Source organism: Desarmillaria tabescens (genome assembly GCF_030435595.1).
Source record: "Desarmillaria tabescens strain CCBAS 213 chromosome Unknown EV420scaffold_7, whole genome shotgun sequence".
In the NCBI taxonomy this organism is placed as follows: domain Eukaryota; kingdom Fungi; phylum Basidiomycota; class Agaricomycetes; order Agaricales; family Physalacriaceae; genus Desarmillaria; species Desarmillaria tabescens.
Window position 1 is genome coordinate 841,217 of NW_026848306.1, and position 18,427 is coordinate 859,643.

Below are 18,427 nucleotides of genomic sequence, written 5' to 3' on the forward strand. Positions count from 1 at the left end.
TGACATTAGGCTCCTTGGTCATCTACCTTCTTTGCTTTCTCCTATCGCCACTTGAGCATCACCTTCCATTCACTTACAGCTAGTAGGCCTGGTGCCACCGGTATATCCCTCATTATCTTCAATGTTCTCCCGCTATGCTGTACTCTCTGAGGACTACGATCCTAACAAACTCGATAGGCCGCGCAGCCTCATCTCAAAGCCCTCCTCAGTCACCAGTAGACCACGGAAAACTCGACCTCGATTCCAACCTGGTCAAATCTGCGTTGTCAAAGAATCCACGTTCACACCTTTGTCCGAAGCTTTGGGGCAAGCCCAGGGTCCACTGGCCTTGCGGGAAGGCTCTTCGTTGACTATTAACAATGGTCGCCTCACTCCCGTTTCTTCTGGGAAGGAAAGACCCTGCATTATCATGGATCCCCCGGCTGGATTTAAGCACACTGATGGTCGTCGGAGGAAGGGCTATTTCATCTGCGTAATGGCTACGTTTGCATGTTCTGGTGGCGATTATAGACGTCTTGGAAACCTTCTCCAGCGATTTGTCGTTCCTGTGGAGCCGAACGTGCAGCTTCTCCCTGACTTAGAAATGGATGCACTGAAGACGAACCCAGCTTGGCGCCATCCTCTTCAGTGGGCAATCGCTTTTGTAATATACACGGAGCAGCCCGTTAGGCCTTTTAAGTCTCGCAGTGATGGTCGAGGCCGGCGACTCCCCAACACCGAATACAACCGACTGGCCCAGCATTGTTACAATCAGCGAAAGCGATGGCTGCGCGATACACTCGAGAATCAAGACTTGAGGCAAAAGATGTTCGAGGAACTTGTGGTGAGTCCAAATTGTCTTAACTCCCGGTGTTATGCGTTGCTAATTGGTAACAGGACTGGAAACCTGATCCACTCTTTGCCGACAACGCATCATTATACTCGTACCTTTCCGATGTGTTTGGTTTGTCTATCGACACTCTCAAATCATTATATCCAATTTCTCGTGGTGGAAGTGTTATAACGTTGGACACGATCTTCGAAAACACCGCTTCCACATATCCCACCTTTACACTTGAGGACTTCCCGCCCCTGCCCTTGAGGGTCTGTGAAGTATATTAACTGTACCCTTTCGTATGTCAAAGCTATCCGTGCTGCCCCTGTTCAAACTAACCAGCTAAACCTAGGTTAATGATATTCAGTGTACTAAATGGGAGTCAATGAACTGTGTCGGATCAGTGTATAGTAGCCCCTAATGTATCTTTACACGAACTTGTATTGAACTTCTGTAATATTGATGAATATGCCTCCACCACCGGGACCACGCTGCCGCGCCGATTTCTTTCTTACCGCCCTTTTTATCAACAGTAGATTCGGCTTCTCGTAGTACAGCGGAATCGATCTAAGCATTCTTCAGAGTCCTTCACCTTCACCGGCAGCACAAGGAAGGGCCGTTGGCGATGTATCTAGTTCAAGTCCTCAATTAGATGCGAAAGTGCGGGTGGGAGAACTATGTTACATTGCATGCCTGATACGATGTTTACCCCCAAGGATTGCCTCAATGTCGCTCCAAATATGTCGCAATTTTGTCAGTGAAGAGAGATCATGATATCATATCGCGATATATGGAACAGGATTAATGATACAAAGTATATAAGCAGAGATATCCAGTGTGTCTGTCCTGCAGACCGAATTATGACCTGCGCCAATTCACTAGCTCAACGAAACTTGTGAGTACCTGTCGGAAGAGCGACTTGGGCCTCCATTTTCCTTTCCGAACAGGCTCCGGCACCGGAGGAGACTCCTCTCGGATCGAGTCCAGGTCATGTGAGCACCGCTCAGTTCTTCGGCCAAACTTGAGCAATCTACCTCCGACGTGATACTATAAGTCCAGGAAGCGTTGTCAGGGACAGACGTGTCGTCAGCCTCTGGACCATGCAGCGGGTCGAACAGGACGGATCCATAGCGTGCGAACTGATACTCCTGCACAATCCTTGAAAAAAAAACAAAAAAAAACACAGTTAAGTAGATTCGCAGCAACGGAAGATCTTTACTTACTCCCGGAAAAGATCGACATCCCCACATAACTGTGATGGATCAGATATTTCTGGAACGTTTGACAGGACGTGATCGATACGCATAACCGGCACGAAAATCCCATCTTCTTCAGGATCATCAGATTCCGGCACCTTGGCCAGGAACGTCTTGCAAGTTCGACCATCAGTCTCTGAAGCGTCGTCTGTATCCGGGGCGTCCTCTTGACCATCAAGAATTCGCTGGATTTGTGTATCGTCTAATCTGGCTCGGAGAAGTTCACCGTAACGTACATCCTCTCGGAAGGCTATGAGAAACGCAGGGGATATCGTCACAAGTGGGGAGTCATCATAGTTCCGCCCTTCAAATGGAACACGCGCCCAAAGGTCATAGCAGGTAGGATGGTAGCAATGGTCCCATGGCAATGGCTTCGAGACTAAGTGGCGTCCTTGACCTAGGATGGGTCGTTTCCGGAAAGACAGGAAGGCACATATGAGGCCGCGCATAGTTTGGTTTCCGAGGATGAGGCTTCGTGAGTCCTTGTTGCACTGGCCGGATGTTGATGACTTTGTATTTCGGCGTCTCTCCGCTAGTTGACTTTTCAATCTACAAGTTTTTCAGTGAACAAGACCTCAAGTAAGCTGTACAACGACGCACATCCGAGCAGTAACCGGCATATTTGTGATCCTGCAGATCACTCAACTTTTGCAACATGACCTCGTCGCCTCCGTCACAGTACAACTCTAGAGTTGCCGCTACGTCGATGGAAAAAGTGAAATAACGGTAACGAGGGGGAGCCGGCCGGAACCTCATGTCATTCTTGTAGGTGGCCATGGTGTCGAGCAGTAAAGCTATTAAAGGTTAGGAGGGAACGACGAGCGGGTACGACTGGATGGAACATATTTATACGGTCTCTTGGGTGACAACAAAAGAACAAGGAAAAAAAGCGTGGGAAGATCGTTCTGGCTAACTTGAATCTCGGTCGTAGTCGCGATCTGCTTTCTTATGACTGGTAGTCTTTTATTACTGAACTCTACCCCGCTCGATATGTCGCAAACCCAAGTAAAAGTCGTGCAAACATAAACCACAATGTCGTATCAAGGAGTGTGAGTTGTACAAGATGAACTGAAGAAGGAGGGAGGTTTTTGTCCGTCTATCCTAGACGAATCATAATTTGTAGAAAACTTGCGCCATTTCACCAGCTCAACGAAATTTGTGATTACCCGCCGGAGGAGCGACTTGACTCTCCATTTACCTTGAGACTTCGTCAAATTTGAGGATTTTCTCGCGCTCAAGGTAGGCGACTGTTTTCTTTCGTCCTGCTTAAATTTGCCTTAGACTGATGACCATGCCCTAAATGGTCAGAATATACCAAGACGTCGAGGGATTATACTGGGAAATACGAACTTGTTTTCAAAGAGGAACATATTATTTAAATAAATTAAGTTTTTTAACAACTAAATATGTACGGCAGCTCGGCCACAGCAACACCATATCTAACCACCATAACCGTTAACGTTGCTTCTCTTTTCATGTCGACGGACCAACTACGCCTCGCCCCAGATGACTTTACTGAAAATAAGAGTGCTGGAGAGGAAAACCGGCACAATCACCCTGCTGCCGACTCGGCAGGATGTAGGATAGAGAGTGGCACAGGGCTTTGACTCCCGAACATGCGGCAGTATCAGCGAACGGATTGGAAATCCTAGCTCGTCGAACAAAAACATAGTCAACGATGAGTATGCCTGGTGTGTCAATGACTTCCGGTGGCATTTCATCTTCCCTCATTGTCTTTGATGTGTAGCATTGTTCATCAAAGCCAAAGCTCACCACATGTATTGGCTTTATTCGACTCGGTGTACTATGTATATGAGACTTCTCAACTCGACAATGAATGCAGCCCACTCAAACTACCATGTCTTCGTTTCTTACCAATCTCGAGGATTACCGGTACCAATCGTCTCTGGTTGACGATAATGATTTGGACCTCGACGGCATCTTCGACCAGTTTATAGAGCCAAGTGCTTTTGAAAATTGCAGCCAGCTGGACTGGGACTCCGCTCACAGTTTCTTGAACAACGTACGTTTTATTCATTGGGGTTCTTAGTAAGGTTCTGACGGTCTGCTGAATTCAGGAAGAGTATAATGGATCAGGAATGGACGTCGACAACTGTGCCGTCATTACCCCAACCTTTGACCAACCTATCTGTCCCGAGGCATCTCTTTTATCATATTCTGACGTGGCTAGTACCTGCGGTGTTGCCAACAGGTTTGACAATGACTGGTTTGACTCGCTTTGGATCCCGCCTTCCGTGACTGGGTGGCAAACACAAAACCCGATGCAAGAAATGGTAGAGGAAACGCAGACTTTGGTAGTACCCTCCGCGCCGTCTCAAAGCCTGACACCTGCCCTTGAACCTTGCACGTTCGGACGTACGAGTCCGACACCAGCAACACCTTCCTCACAAGGCTCTACTCGGCAGCTCCGTCATCGTCGCCCCGCATTTTCACCAGTGAATAAACAAACTTCCAATGAAAACGATACCACGGTTCCTTCTTTCCGATGCCCCTGGTCCGAATGTACTTCACGATTCAATTCACCCGAAGAAGCCTTCGTTCACGCCAAATTTCACCACCATCTCTATCATCCCGACAGCAAGACTCTGATATGCCCTCATCGTGACTGTACGTACACCTCTGTTCGGATCAACGACGTTAGAAGGCACTGTCAAACAGCGAGTCATGGAATGCCTCCTGCGTTCTTTTGCAGAGGATGCGAGCGCAGATTCACTCGAAAGGATGCGACTAAGCGCCATCAGCTGCAGTCGGCAAAGGACCCGTTGTGCATCGCGTACGCGGGGTCGGATAGGGGTGTTGGAATTGTAGGAGAATGTGATGGGTGGAGGAGGCAATGAGGAGTGTCACTACGAAGGCCTAGTCCAATTAGTAGTCACGAGAAAGAAAGGAAGGTGCATGATTGGAAGGATGTGTAGCGGATCATTCTTAAGCGATAATTTAAACAGTGCTTATATTACATCACAACCTCCCTATTTCTCAACGCTGAGCGCTGAATCCTTACTATAATCACCCCATGCTTTACACAAGGTCGTCGCGCGACAATAGCGGCCGGAGATGACAGTGAGGGTTGGGTACAGGTTACCAGGTAAAAAAAAAACTGGGCCGCCAGCCAAACTTCACAATTGTCGACTTCATACTTTTTTATGGCAGGCTCATGACGCTGATTAACACTGTTCAAGGATTATCATACACAAGTACGTTATTCAACTCTAAACTTCATTCCTGTCGTTCCAAACTCCCACCCACGCTGGCTCGTCCTGCCGACTCAGAAGCTGCATCGTACTTCATCACCATTCCAGGCGGCAAACCTTCCGAGATGGCCTCTAGCCTGAGCGCGTTGAGCAGGACCTGCTGAGTGATATTCACTGTCCTCACCCTTGCAGTGTTGTTTTTCACCTCTTTCCTAAAGAGCAATGGGAACTTTCGTACTACTTCGGGCAAATAGACCGGCATTCAAATGTTCACTGCACACGGGAATAAGGAAATTTTCATCGATTACTGTAGTACAAAGCAGCAGAAAAGCTAAATCGGCCATTACGGAATGATTTCGACAGCGCCACTGTTCAACCAAGCCTCGAGCTCTGCGAAGTCATCGATTTCTTCCATTTTCTCTTCGACCGTATTCTCTGTGTCATGCTCTTGTACCAGGACACTCAAGTTCTGCTGACTGCTAAAGCTATTGTCCGAAGTTATAGTTAGGTCCGGCGTAGAAGGTATAATATCAAAGCAACTGGGGTCCAAGGTGAAATCGTCATAGTCATCTTGCTTGCTCTCAGCTTTGGCCAGTTCATCATGATCAATGATAATCACTTCGTCATCAGAATCCGAGGCATGGACGAAAAGAGGGTCGTTCTGAATCGACGACCAACTCGTTTTAATAAATACATTGACAAGGATGGGAAAGGACCCACTTTCGGTGATTCATCACTGAACTTCATACGTTTCGGCACAGGACTTGGTGAGAAGCGAGGATTTAGAGGTGAAGCAGGACGTGTGCCAAAGTCGTTGTCATCAGGGAAACAACGAATCAGAGTATCAATATCAGAGTCAGCGTAGTCATCAGAGGAAGGAGTGTATTTTTGAGGAGCAGAAGTCATGATTTCATGAGGCTCGGGAAGATCGTCGTCGTCGTCTAGGTTGTACGAGATGTCGCGACACACATCTTGCAGCGGTTGAGAATCTCCGATGTCGGCGAACTTGATCTCCGGGTCAGGAGCGGCCTTTCGCTTCCGCTTCTTCAGGTCAGGAATGGGTTCTAGTTTGATCCTTTGTCCTTCAGTGAGTTTGAGGTTGTCTTGAACGTTAGTGTTCTTGTGTAAAGCCTCCAAATTTTCTAGGGTACGGTCGGGGCGCGAAGGCGTCTTCTTGGTGGTCAAGACCCTCTGCCATTGAGTACTTTGATAGGTTAGTCTGGGAAGGTCTGGGTGCGTTAGGTTTAACGCTAGAGATCAATGTTTTCGTCGTCGTCGCAGCTGTGGGCATCGTTTTCTTCGGTGGATGCAATGTGCCTTCTTTACAGCTAGAATAAAACGCATCAGAATAACAGAGTATTACCACGTCGCTGGTCATACCAAAGGTGACGACATTTGTTTCTGTCCTTGCAAGAATGGTTGCATCTAATTATTGTGTCAGCTTGCATGAAGGATGGTCAAGCGAAAAGAGGGTGACAGATAATTTCCGTTCGGTAGCTTTGGGGGCGCTTTGGAGGCATCCAGAACCGCTAAAACGCTGGAACCAGGTTTGTTCTTTTTCGCTAGCTGGGCGCTCACATCTGAGAGACAGTCCGTGATGACTATATGCGAGTTTTATGAATTACACGACGAACCTTCTTCTTTCTTGGTCAGATCTCTCACTTCCGCCTCTTCCTCCGAACTGTCGATGGCACTATCCATCAGGCCCCAAAACTCGGGATCTTGTTCATATCCCTCAATTTCTAGGTCCTATAGGAGGGGGGTAAACTGATGTTGAGGGAGCTAAATAGCACGGACGAACTAGGGTAGTTTGGGGACGAGTATTTCTGATAGGGTATTGGGATGGCGCGATGTCAGGTTTATAATCCTTGGTCACTGTAACTCCCGCTACGGATTCCTGTGTGACAATAAGCATTCACAGTTACCGACCAGTAGAGATGCCTACGGAAGATATATAGACAATGATGGACTGGCTCGGCTTTTCCAACTCTGCAGTAACTTCAAAAGTTTTGGTTTCTTTCAAGGACTTCGTTCTACGCAGAGCATCAACGGCAAGTCGTAATATAAAGGTAAAAGGGCCTACGATATACGACGGAAGTCAATCAGCTCCATATCAGAGGTAAGGGTGATAATTCGATGTCATATTGTAAACGTGTCCTTTTGGCTTCTTGGATTTTGCATGGGACGTGAAAGAATCGTCGATTAATCCGCATTCGACGGACAAGTCGACTTCTACCGGCTTTTCAGCGTCGCTTGTGCGGACTTCGATCTCTGTTATTCTCAACTTGTAGGAGGGAAATTCTCGCGCAGATGCCAACATCTCAAGGCCGAATGGAGGACGTCGATTTAATAGCTAATAAAAGGTTGAGTATATTTACAAGCTGCGAAAAAAGTGTCTTACTGCTTCGAGTCTCAGAGAATCTTGCTTTCGCAGAATATCGATTGACGTTATGCCGTGCTCCGCCAGCACCTAAGGACTGGTCAATCACACCCTTCTTAACAGACAACTTTATCTGTCACCTTTAATCTAGAGACGAGAGATTAATTGAATTTCAACGAAGCACCATATTCTTACGATTTTTCTCCGATTGACTCGATTTGACGCAGCACAACAGGCCGATCTTCCCAAGCCTTCGCAGTAAGACATCGTAATCTTTGTGTTCTGGTGAGATCTCTGAAAACAAGCTCTTTATCAGACCTACACTTCGAATCCGTGTTTCAGCTGTGCCCCACGTTTCTTCGTGATTGCCACCTCTACGACAGCTGGAACAGTCATCAGTTCGAATGTGACAGAAAGAATAGTAAATATTGCAAACCTCTGGCGATGCGCGGTATATGACGAAAAACGCTGAATGCGTCCAACTGAGGCTGGCTATCCCCTGTCTTGTACTCAGGCGAATTAAGGGAGAGACCACCCAAAACGGCCTTATGAGAACCGTTAGCAATCAAAAAACACTGCGAGAACGCCACCTACCTGGATCAGCAAGAACGTCTTGTCCGAGGTCTTCTCGACCTTCTTAACTTCAAAGCGAATGTCATTGTGTCGCCGAAGTTTATTCAGATACTGACCGATTTAAAGCATCAAAGCACTTGGAGTTGCAAGAAAATGACGGTCCTTACCGTCTTCTCGGAAGCACGGATCTTGGATTCATTTAACCTTCGTGACCTTCAGTTGGAAGCAGCGTATGTCCAAAAAATAACTTACTCTTCTGAGGCAGAAATCATCTCGAGCTACCATGCGCAGACGCCAGCTATAGTCAGGAAAGAGACAACCCCAATCGTGAACGCTTACGATATCCCGAAGACTTGGCTGTTCTGGTAGAGCAAGAATGGCCCTCATCTAGTGTTCAGGTCAATTTTACGCTCAAGGACTCTGTGTTGTAGATACTCACTGTAGCTTGACGAATGTAGAACTAGAACGAAATCAGAATCTGAGGAAGCTGAATAAGTGAATGGGTTTCACCTTACTCATAATATCCCCATATTCTGTAGAAATTAGTTGTCCATCTCCACCGTCTTCAGAACACGTAATGAGTTCAGATTCCTTCAATTTCGCTATACTCTGCATGACCAAATCATCAACGCGTTCCTCCCAAGTCTGATCTTCGCCTTTTCCGAGCGCGTAGTGTCGAGGATTCTTCTGAATTCTCTGGAATAAGAACGAATTCCGAAGCCAATCGGTGGCAGAGCTGATACTTGTGACAGTACCTAAGCCAATTTCAGAGTTAAGATGCTCAGACAAATTTACATGGAGGGAACTTTCGAGGATGGTTTTGCCTTGAACGAGCTCTCGATATTTGCTCTCAAGTTCAATCTCGCACAATATTATGGCAGTCCCTTCACTGTCTATAAAAGCGTCAGCACTTGTACGAAAACAGCAAGATACTCAGCAGTATTCACCAAACTGGGGTCGACCCTGTGACAAGCAAGTCAGGGCTGAGGCAAGATCAGACCCCGAATCAGAAAGGAAGTACTTACTGCACGACCAAGCATCTGCATTACATCAAGATCAGAGTACTCGACCGATACATTGTTTTGGAAGGTCTGGACCCCTTTGATAACAACGGTATGGGCAGCTGGACCAATGTGAAAGTAAGAATATACATGTATTGAACGCCACTTACGAAGGTTGACTCCCACAGCAAGGGTCTGGGCAGAGGTAAGGTTTCGTTACTGTAATCGAATTCAGTGGCCAGACTTACTGATGTCGCTATGACTATGCGGAGGACAGTCTTTAAAAAGAGGCCTTCAACTGCACGTCTGTCATCTAGCGACAGTCCTGCGTGATGGACGCCGATGCCATATGATGCCCATTCTGTCCATTTGAGCATAATGCGTGTATATAAATAATACCAGCTCACCTGCCAAACGCTTGTCCTGGAAAACATGTTCAACTCTGATCAGAATTGATGTCAGCTTTTATGGACTCGACACAGTAGGCCATAGGCAACCTTTCGGAATGGGTCCAAGGCAAAGATTGCTTCCTCTTTTCAGCTTCAATATAGTCTTTGAATATATGATCAGCAGTGGCGAAAACACCTGCGGAATTTCCTCGTCATACAAGAAATGGGACATAAACTGATTCGCACCTTTCCGAGTCGGACAAAAAACAAGTATAGGCTTCCCAACGGAGTGCGTTTGCAGCGTTGAGAACAATTTATAATCAAGAAGCTTGGAGAATTGAAAATCATTCTGGTTGCGTTGTCGAGGAACCCCGACAACAACCCGCTTCAGCTTACAAGGGCGGAAATCTTCACCGAACTACATGGATCTCAGCTGCGGCTCTTAAATTTGAAGAAATCGACGTACTTCGAAAACTTTTGCAGAGCTTCCATCACGTCTGGCACTCCCGATCCAAGATGCTATGTCCTGGATGTTAGGAACTGTCGCCGAGACAAGCACGAATCGGACACCGGATCCACGCAGTTTCATGCGAGAAATGACGACCTCGAGGGTGCTGCCTCTAGATTCATTGAGTATATGAACCTAAATGAAAGCTGTAACGGCGTAGGCATGAGGTCACTCGATAGAGATACCTCGTCGACCAAAAGCAACCGAATGGAAGATAAGATCCTTCCATGGTCACCCCTGGTTCAGTAGCCGTCATCAAAGAAATTCGTACGAAGCTATTGGATTCATACCAATTTCTCGTTAGACTGTCCCACTTTTCAGCCTGTCATACTATCAGTTTGGATTGGCCCTCGATGTGCCCAGAAAACCCTTTACCGTCGTGACACTGCAGATCAGTTAGCTATGTGCGATACGGGTTTGAATTCGACTAACATTATCGTGGAATTCTTTGCATCTCCCCACACGCCCTTCCCAAAGTGAACGGTATCGCCTGTCAGTTCACAACCTATTTTTGCCCATCAGCGCGCACACACGGGGGAAAAAATCTCCTCACACTTGATACCCAGTGAACTGAACTTGGTTGTCCAGTCACGATATCTCTCCGAACATAACGCCTGCAACGAAATTAGTGCATCATCTTTATCAGTAGTAAGATACCTACCTTTGTCGGTGCCATGTAGACACATTTGACTGAGTTGTCCGATGCGCTATTTGTCTCGGTCAACATTTGTATGATTGCCAATTCAAAGAGGACCGTCTTTCCGCTACCAGTAGGTGCTGTGTTTGTGTGAAATTTGTGTGCAGTGATCACGCATATAACGCTGACTTACCGCTCGCTACCTACAAGATGATTGTTTTGAGATGAGAGCTATGAAAAGACCCAGTAGACGTACTATGTTTTCGTTGCTTTGCATGAGCTAATGTACGTAAGGAATGGAAGCGTAAATGATAGTCATAAAATCTCACAGTGTCAAAACATGAGGACTGAACAGCGTTGAAAACGCCGAATTTGAATATTGCTCTATACATATCGGCTGCCATGCGATTCAGCAGATGCTCTCAGTCAGACGGTACAGAACGTACGAAGCTCCGTAACTGGTCTCAGCCGAATTCCCTTCGCGCTCTTACACGAAGGTGCCTCGCGGGCAAGATCATTTTTCGACGGTCGGCTTGCGTTCAGGGAATATGAATTTGAAGGCTGCGACAGTGGGGGCTGCTGTTGAAAGTGATAGTTCCTTGACAAATTTTGGTAGCCTTGGTGTTGATTATATTGCAGCGTTGCTAGCAAGCATGTTAGCAATCATTCTTCCATAAAGAAATGGTACTTACAAGGAACTACGTCATACTGAGGAGGGTAAGCTGCCATGGTAGGCGCGAAATTACCTTGTTCTTCGGGAAATGCTTCGTATCCATCAGCCTGCTGGTTATCCCATTTTTCATCCTCGTAGTAAGGCTGGTCAGAAGCTTGAGGGAAGGTTGGGTCGACATAGTCCTCTATTGGATCGTCGTAGTGCTGAACGTATTGTGGAGCAAAGCCATAGGTAGAATTATTCCTATTACTCCGCTCAGGCGGGGATGGAGAAGAGTTCACTACAAGATGTGAGTGTATGCAGCACAGGAATAGCGCATACACTCACTGATTTCATCGTTATAAGCATCCAACTCGGTATCGTACTCATCGTAGACGTTATTCTGATATCCCTGAGGGGCATAATAGTTCATGGGGTAGTTACCGTTCATTTCGAACGACTCAACATGGAAGAAGGAGAAAGAGAAGGGAAGGAAAGGAATCAGCGTCGGGATTGGCGGACGCGTGACGCGTCTTTACGTACCATTATCACGTGTTTTGCGTTAAACGTGACAGATCGTGACAATCCAGCCCTGAGCCCTTGTCGTACCAACTTTGAACTTGTCTACCACAAGCAACACCTTCACACGAAATGTCGTCGCAACAACTGTCCGCTGAGGAGCTGGCAAAGAAGCAGGCAGAGAAAATCGAGGAAATCATAAACTCGTGCGGCTGCTTTACATGTAATTATCATCCCAGTATCAGTGCTTCTAACCTGCATCTTTTCCGTTAGGATCCATTACTCCGACAAGTACAGCGATGATATATACGAGTATCGTCATGTCATCCTGCCAAAGCAGCTCTTCAAAATGAAAATAATACCGGAGAACTATTGGAATGCAGATCAGTCTGCTCTTCGGCTGTTGTCGGAGAAAGAGTGGAGGAATATTGGGATTACGCAGAGCCTGGGTTGGGAGCACTATGAGATTCACGGTGAGTTTCGTGATGAACCTTCGTAGCATCTCTCTAATACGAATTCCCTCAGCGCCGGAGCCTCACATCCTCCTTTTCCGTCGCCCCAAAGACTTTGTCGCGCCGACACAGCCAGCGCAGAGGCGTGCTAAGGACGCAGCGAGACGAAAGTAGATGGGGCTGTCTTCCATATCTTCTTTCTCTTCTATCAGGCTCTTCTTCTCAATCAAATCTTATATAGAATTGTCTCCTCATCGATGTCCGTATCCTGTATCCAGCTCTCGCAAATCACCCCTCTTCTTGCTCTTGTCGTTATACAATACCATTTCATCGTGTATCGTTGATCCACCGCCTGCCACTTTCACATTACTAAGTCGTTCATCATATCACTACATGTACACATTATACTGAAACAATCGACAACAACAAAACAAATAATACGGAATAGATCCCTCTACTCATATAAAAGCACCATGTCCAAAATATCCAAATCACAGTCGAGGTGCAGGAAGATCTCCCCATTGCACCATAGGCCCTAGGTCCGCTGATGGTTTCAAACCGGCTCGGAAAGCCTTCGGGTCCGTAATATATTCCACTCCTGGCCGTGGAACGTCCTCACCTTCTCCTTGAACCGGGTACTTCGCCATCAGCACCATCATAGCTCTAACCAAGTCCTGGAGACCATCTCTTCCATGTAGCGCCTGTACCCAGTGCGCTTGGAAGTCGGACACATCATGATCACCTTCGCCAAGGTCCTTCCACGCACTCTCGTCAAGGTCTGGCATTTTCGCCCGCACAATAGCTGCAAATTGCTGAGCTGCTTGTGCACTGACTTTCTGGGGACGTGGTTTCTGAGAGCGCATCTGGACCGACAGCTTTGATCGCGTCTTCGATGATGGATGAACGTTGGACATGAACAAAGAAAGAACGTCCTCCTTCGTTATATCCTTGACTAGGTCTGCGTCCTTTGTCGCTACAATCACCATGAGTACCATCACGAGGAAATCTGCGAAGACAACGTACCCCTCAAGAAGTCAAGATGTCCAGTGCTGATGTGAAGCATGAAGTTGCTACCCTCTTCCATGAGATTCTTGTGTGACTCTCGCCACTTCTTCTCCAACCCTCCCTTCTGCTCCTGGAAGACCTCCGGGGTCATATCTTCGATGTACGTCTTCATGGCTGACAAATGCGCTTCGACTCGATCCTCAAGATGTCCGGGAGTCTTCTCGCTCTGAACTACTATCCGCACACCGATATCACCACCACCTGATAGACTCCATCCCGAACATGAGACGATATAACCGAGTTGTTCCTTTGTCCGAAGGGTGTTAAATGTCGGTTCCGAAAGAATCTGGTTTAGGAGCGCAGCCACAACGCGAAGGCGCTGATTGGCGACGGAACCATAGTGGCAATAGTAAGTTAACGCAGAGTTGGATTGATTAGGATTGGGTATCGTAGATGTCCAGGTATAGTTGCACCCTATTGGATCAGTGAGTATGAAAGGCATGATAATCAAGGCATTTATACCTTCTGGTAGCAAAAGACCCCTCTCATTCAATTGAGACGGTGGTAGACCGGAAAGTCCTAGACCTTGTTCTACCACTTCAGCAATCTTAATAGCTTCCTAGAACAAGGTTCGAGAGTTGTAGGAGGATATACGCAGCACATAATCAGACTTACTTCCTTAAACATGTTGCCCGTAACTAAAATCCGGATGTTCACTTGGGAGAGAACCTTCTTGATATGGTTCTGGACCTCCTCCGGAGTGACAGCTGAACATTTGTTAGTGCCAACATCTACATGTCAGAAGACAGTAACTCAACAGGGCAGTTCCTGAAGCTTCTCATGAATGGTCCACTGCCGTTCCGTCAACATATATCGACCATAATATTCTGATAGCTGGTATGACTGTCCAAGGAAGAAGTTCTCCCATGTCTTCTTGATCTGCAGGGATACATGTCAGCAATCCAAAGGAGGTGTGTTATCAAAGACCTACTTCTTCTTTCATAACAATCAGCCGCTCAGGGTTAACAGTAATCTGCTTGACCCTCTCCAGAACGTGCTGCACCAGCACGATCACCTTGTCAGTTGTAACCGTTCATAGTAACGTAAAGACCGGAGGCATGTGTTAAGAAAGAATAGGTGATGCCAGCTAGATCAGCGTCATAGGAGAACTCGGTTAGCGAGTCGGTGACGAGGTCGGAGTACAGCCTAATTTCATTGAGACGTCATAGACAGTAACCACAAGCAGGGGAACGTACCTTGTCAGGACAGAATTACGCGGAGAGCTATTCCCATATGGACTGGAGATACCGGGGGTCAGGATGCGCCGATTTTGCAATATTTCCTATGTTACTGACCTTCGCAAGTCGATGACGACGAATCCTTTAGGTACCCAAAACCTGTCGTCCTTTTTGTGCCATAGAACGGAAAGGGGAGTCTCTCGGATTAAGTGCGGACGTCCAACAGGCTAAATATGAACCGGTGAACTCAGGGTTTTCTGGGCAAAATAGAACTGACATACCTTCGCGACTTCGCGCTTGTCCACATCCAAGTTGGTTGGGATAAATTGATTGGGACCAGGGAGGAACAGTTGTGGGATATCATTGGAGCCATTGGCCTGGAGGAAGAATTAGTTATAGCGTAATGAAATAGACCCATGATAATCACCTGTGCGATGAAATCTCTGTCAAACCGCTCAACTCTATACTCTGTGCCATACCAGGGCTCGGTTTCCCAGTGATCGCGGAATCCTAAGCTTTCTAGATCTCCTTTCTGAGCCATAAGGATCACTCTGCCATTCTCCAATCGGAAGCTTTCCAGATATTCTCGAATCTTCTCTTCACCGCCACCTTCGTGTTTGTAGTCATCCCAATCCCAAACCAATAGCGGGGCGCTCAGGAGGAGATCTCTTGGGTAGCCGCGAGCCATGCGTTCCGCAATCCGTGTGGCGTAATCATCGGGGCGTCGCTTCTCCTGAAATCTGAAACGCGTCTTTGCCAAAGTCACCAGCTCTTTCTGATGGAATGGAGCAAAGGTGGATTCACGTAGGAGTGCAAAATATTTCGCAGTAGCCAGTATGACGGAACGGTATTCCTCTGAGTTGGCATAAGCACACGACACATGAAGGAGGGGAAAGTGACGTACTGAAGCCATCAGCAGTCAAATGCACGGTTACTTTGAACATTCCGAACCCTCTTCCAAGATTCTGAGGTCCCGAGCTTAGACCCGTGATCCAGCCCTTGTTCTTGAGATACGAATGAAGAGATCCGGGGCCTTCGTGGCCAACAAAATGGGAGATGAATTCGGAAGGTTTATGACGCCAAAAGGGTACCTGGTACTCCAAATGGAACGAGAATTCCAGCGCATGTACGGTCATGATCGTTTGAACGGGTACCAGCGTCTGCAAAGAGTATCAGTAGATGTATAGAAGCAATTCGGGAAGAACCACGTACGCCTAGCTGCTCTGGCCCCATTGGATGTTCAACGAACATCGGGAGGGGATCAACACCACGGTTAGGTATCGGTGAGAACAGAGAAGAAGCGAGCAAGGAGAGTTCATCCAGGGATTCTGGAGACAATGATTGATATAAATTATCAAGGAGAAGTGGAAGACATACCTTTGCCGAGGATACAGAGATGCATCCGGCTGGCACAGTACTCCTTCGTCCACCATTCTACGACCCGTCTACGCGTCTCCTTACCAACTGCGCCGCCATCGGATTCGTTGTCACTCGAAACGGAAGCCACGGAAGGGGCTGGCGATGATATGCGGGGCGGAAGGGGCGATGGTGCAAAACTACCATTAGTCGCCGGGGCCTCAAGCTTTCCCTGCGCTTTGAGATCCTTTCCGGCTTGAGACAAGCTCTCCCGATTACCGCTCCCGAACTTCCTCCACACATGGCCTTCCTTGCTCAGATGCTTGCTGAGTTGAAACACCCTCCATATGTCACTTTGATGGTTCTTCTTGTGCTCAGAGTCCACCGCGTTGAGTTCGCGTGATGTACACGAGGGGGCAAAGAGCGGACAGTGGAAAAAACCAGAAAACCGGGCAAGTGCTCCAGCGAGGGCAGGGGTGGCCACGTTGAAGTAATAATTAGTGTTGGTAACGGATGTGTACGCATTCGAGCTACCGTTGTTCTTGGCCAGAAATTCCGAGTATTCGTTCTCTCGGGGGAATTGTTCCGTACCCTGGGTGAAATTGATATACAGAAAGATGTGAAAGAACGATGAGACGCACCATGAATAGCAGGTGCTCACAAAAATGAGCCAGTCCTGGCATGTCATCCTGGCAACAGGTCAACATAGGGCAAAGACGACCTGAACGACACTCACTGGATCTGACAGATGACCCACCGCTACGTCCAAACTCGCGGCAGCCTTGTCGGCAGTCGCATCATGAATGAGAGTGGCCTCTAGGCCGTTGTCCAAACGAATGATACGGTATTCTCTATCGTCCTGCTGTGACTTCTCTATAGGCTTGTCGTAGACGAGGAATGAAGGAATGGTTCGGGTCTGCTGGTGTTACGCGTCTCCATTCAGTGGTAGTGGAAGCCTTCCTCGAAGACAAGTATGAGAGATTCATGGAGGTCCTGAGGAAGGGAAATCGAAGGTTCAGCATAAATAACGCGGAGGATGGGTAGATGGCTTTGTTGGGGCACCACTGGTATGGTCCTCGGGTCCAATTATATAGTTGGCGAATCTTTATACGGCGAAGGCAAGAATGGAAACCGCGCTACCTGGACGGTCCTTTAATTACTAGATACGGTGCTGGCTGTCGCCGTGTCTGATGATGATGGTGGTGGTAGTAGAGATGATCTGCCGAAATTTGACGGGCGGCGACACTATTGTCCATTATTATTTATCAATTAATTAATGCGTAAAATAATACAATAATAATTCTGCCTGGTTATGTCCTGCAGACAGCACCAGATTTATGTTACAGAAAGATTGGAGCGTAGCGAAAATGTGCCCACGGGCACGCTTATGCATTTCTCTGCCGACACGGTAACAGTCCACTGCCTTCGACCGAAAGATATTACATCCTTCAATGGCATGCTCCGTAATTTCAGGATTTATAGTCCTCGAAGCTGGCCGGGAAAGGATAGATCTCCCTTGCAAACCTAGATAACACCTACTTTAGATACCATTTCCAACGCTCCATATCATACGTACGTACCTTAGCCTATGGATTTTCCAGGTACCTCGTGGTCTCCAGTTTGTATCGTTATATTGCAATGTATGCCCCGTTTCAGGTCTGGGCGGAACCGTGATGTCCTGTGGCTCAGGTGAGGATACAATGGGGCAGGCTGTCCGCATGACTGACTGCAAGACCTTGGTCAAGCGGCCATTGCGATATGCCATTACGTCGAATTTGGCATTTCTGAATGATTCTGCCAGTGGAGTAACCCGGGTAAAGGCTTGGACATGACGAGGATAAATAGTATTAATACACTTACAGCCGAAAGATGTCGTAGTGATTGTGCAATTCAGAAAAGTGGCCAGGCAGTGGAAAGATCCGGAGACGACGGGGATGAAGACAGTGTCTCCTTCTGGCTCACTCCCTTGGGCTAGAGCCCGGAAAACATAGAGAATTTCTTAATTCTGCATCTAAGTATGCGTCCATTTCGTACGGAATCAATTCTTCTTCAGGCAGGTCCGGTCCCAACGGTTCGTCCGAGTCGTCGCCCAGAGAAACTTCTTTCTCTCCCGACTTGGTCAACAGCATCAGATGAAAATATCTCTGCGATCTGAGCGTCGCCAAGACTTGTTCTTATGAGATCGCGGTAATCATCGTCTTCTAGAAGATACTAGTAGTCGTTGTTTAATTTTGTAGGTAAATATTCCGGTGTACGTGCGTAAGCGTTGCAGGTGTTGACCATTGGGCCACGTCAGGGTATCGAAGTTTCCACAAGATTCTGGAAGTGTAGATGGCCATGGTAAGTTCTGGAAGGATAAGGACACGTATACTCGGCATCGCATAGAATTGTTCGCCCTGATAAGGGTTGCTGAGACTTTCTTTCCGGTCCAATAC

General features: G+C 47.4%; 6 protein-coding genes across 6 annotated transcripts; 3 read left to right on the plus strand and 3 right to left on the minus strand.

Moving 5' to 3' along the window:
* Positions 1–121: 121 nt before the first annotated feature.
* Positions 122–1,101, plus strand: EV420DRAFT_1638639 (uncharacterized protein; the record flags this gene model as incomplete). The annotated part of the gene is made up of 2 exons (XM_060476856.1): positions 122–823; positions 877–1,101. 2 exons carry the CDS (start codon positions 122–124, stop codon positions 1,099–1,101), a joined length of 927 nt encoding a protein of 308 aa, XP_060335026.1.
* Positions 1,102–1,494: 393 nt separating this feature from the next.
* EV420DRAFT_1745247 (uncharacterized protein) lies at positions 1,495–3,098 on the minus strand (the record flags this gene model as incomplete). Its single annotated transcript, XM_060480123.1, has 4 exons — positions 2,671–3,098; positions 2,038–2,579; positions 1,718–1,972; positions 1,495–1,546 (listed from the first exon to the last, which is right to left on the minus strand). Exons 1-4 carry the CDS (start codon positions 2,845–2,847, stop codon positions 1,495–1,497), a joined length of 1,026 nt encoding a protein of 341 aa, XP_060335027.1. The 5' UTR covers positions 2,848–3,098.
* Positions 3,099–3,498: 400 nt separating this feature from the next.
* EV420DRAFT_1519668 (uncharacterized protein) lies at positions 3,499–5,079 on the plus strand. Its single transcript, XM_060472119.1, has 2 exons — positions 3,499–4,093; positions 4,149–5,079. The coding sequence occupies exons 1-2, from the start codon at positions 3,908–3,910 to the stop codon at positions 4,926–4,928; spliced, it is 966 nt and encodes a 321-aa protein (XP_060335028.1). The 5' UTR covers positions 3,499–3,907; the 3' UTR covers positions 4,929–5,079.
* A 511-nt stretch (positions 5,080–5,590) lies between these two features.
* On the minus strand, positions 5,591–11,883 carry EV420DRAFT_1729062 (uncharacterized protein). Its single transcript, XM_060479884.1, has 40 exons — positions 11,771–11,883; positions 11,463–11,723; positions 11,217–11,414; positions 11,100–11,167; positions 11,027–11,050; positions 10,964–10,973; positions 10,795–10,910; positions 10,687–10,747; positions 10,566–10,638; positions 10,509–10,518; positions 10,424–10,455; positions 10,319–10,370; positions 10,092–10,268; positions 9,872–10,043; positions 9,734–9,821; positions 9,644–9,678; positions 9,485–9,597; positions 9,407–9,431; positions 9,261–9,358; positions 9,183–9,198; positions 8,746–9,128; positions 8,675–8,695; positions 8,575–8,622; positions 8,488–8,513; positions 8,403–8,439; positions 8,257–8,346; positions 8,099–8,207; positions 7,985–8,045; positions 7,858–7,935; positions 7,803–7,809; positions 7,684–7,752; positions 7,505–7,635; positions 7,228–7,315; positions 7,084–7,179; positions 6,917–7,031; positions 6,760–6,862; positions 6,663–6,707; positions 6,532–6,610; positions 6,003–6,473; positions 5,591–5,943 (listed from the first exon to the last, which is right to left on the minus strand). The coding sequence occupies exons 1-40, from the start codon at positions 11,871–11,873 to the stop codon at positions 5,626–5,628; spliced, it is 4,107 nt and encodes a 1,368-aa protein (XP_060335029.1). The 5' UTR covers positions 11,874–11,883; the 3' UTR covers positions 5,591–5,625.
* A 190-nt stretch (positions 11,884–12,073) lies between these two features.
* On the plus strand, positions 12,074–12,567 carry EV420DRAFT_1618660 (cyclin-dependent kinase regulatory subunit; the record flags this gene model as incomplete). Its single annotated transcript, XM_060475375.1, has 3 exons — positions 12,074–12,147; positions 12,215–12,414; positions 12,467–12,567. 3 exons carry the CDS (start codon positions 12,074–12,076, stop codon positions 12,565–12,567), a joined length of 375 nt encoding a protein of 124 aa, XP_060335030.1.
* Positions 12,568–12,884: 317 nt separating this feature from the next.
* EV420DRAFT_1638644 (Metalloenzyme, LuxS/M16 peptidase-like protein) lies at positions 12,885–16,978 on the minus strand (the record flags this gene model as incomplete). The annotated part of the gene is made up of 17 exons (XM_060476857.1): positions 12,885–13,366; positions 13,417–13,872; positions 13,921–14,017; positions 14,074–14,165; positions 14,217–14,337; positions 14,390–14,455; positions 14,502–14,604; positions 14,655–14,696; positions 14,754–14,863; positions 14,918–15,013; positions 15,064–15,491; positions 15,541–15,796; positions 15,849–15,964; positions 16,014–16,584; positions 16,634–16,681; positions 16,729–16,872; positions 16,922–16,978. The coding sequence occupies 17 exons, from the start codon at positions 16,976–16,978 to the stop codon at positions 12,885–12,887; spliced, it is 3,285 nt and encodes a 1,094-aa protein (XP_060335031.1).
* Positions 16,979–18,427: the final 1,449 nt, after the last annotated feature.

Coding starts and splice junctions, on each gene's coding strand:
- EV420DRAFT_1519668 (XM_060472119.1), top strand. CDS start 3,908: ATGCAGCCCACTCAAACTACCATGTCTTCGTTTCTTACCAATCTCGAG. Junction 4,094..4,148: donor CTCACAGTTTCTTGAACAAC/GTACGTTTTATT, acceptor TGCTGAATTCAG/GAAGAGTATAATGGATCAGG.
- EV420DRAFT_1729062 (XM_060479884.1), bottom strand. CDS start 11,873: ATGAACGGTAACTACCCCATGAACTATTATGCCCCTCAGGGATATCAG. Junction 11,724..11,770: donor TGCTTATAACGATGAAATCA/GTGAGTGTATGC, acceptor CACATCTTGTAG/TGAACTCTTCTCCATCCCCG. Junction 5,944..6,002: donor TCAGTGATGAATCACCGAAA/GTGGGTCCTTTC, acceptor TCGTCGATTCAG/AACGACCCTCTTTTCGTCCA.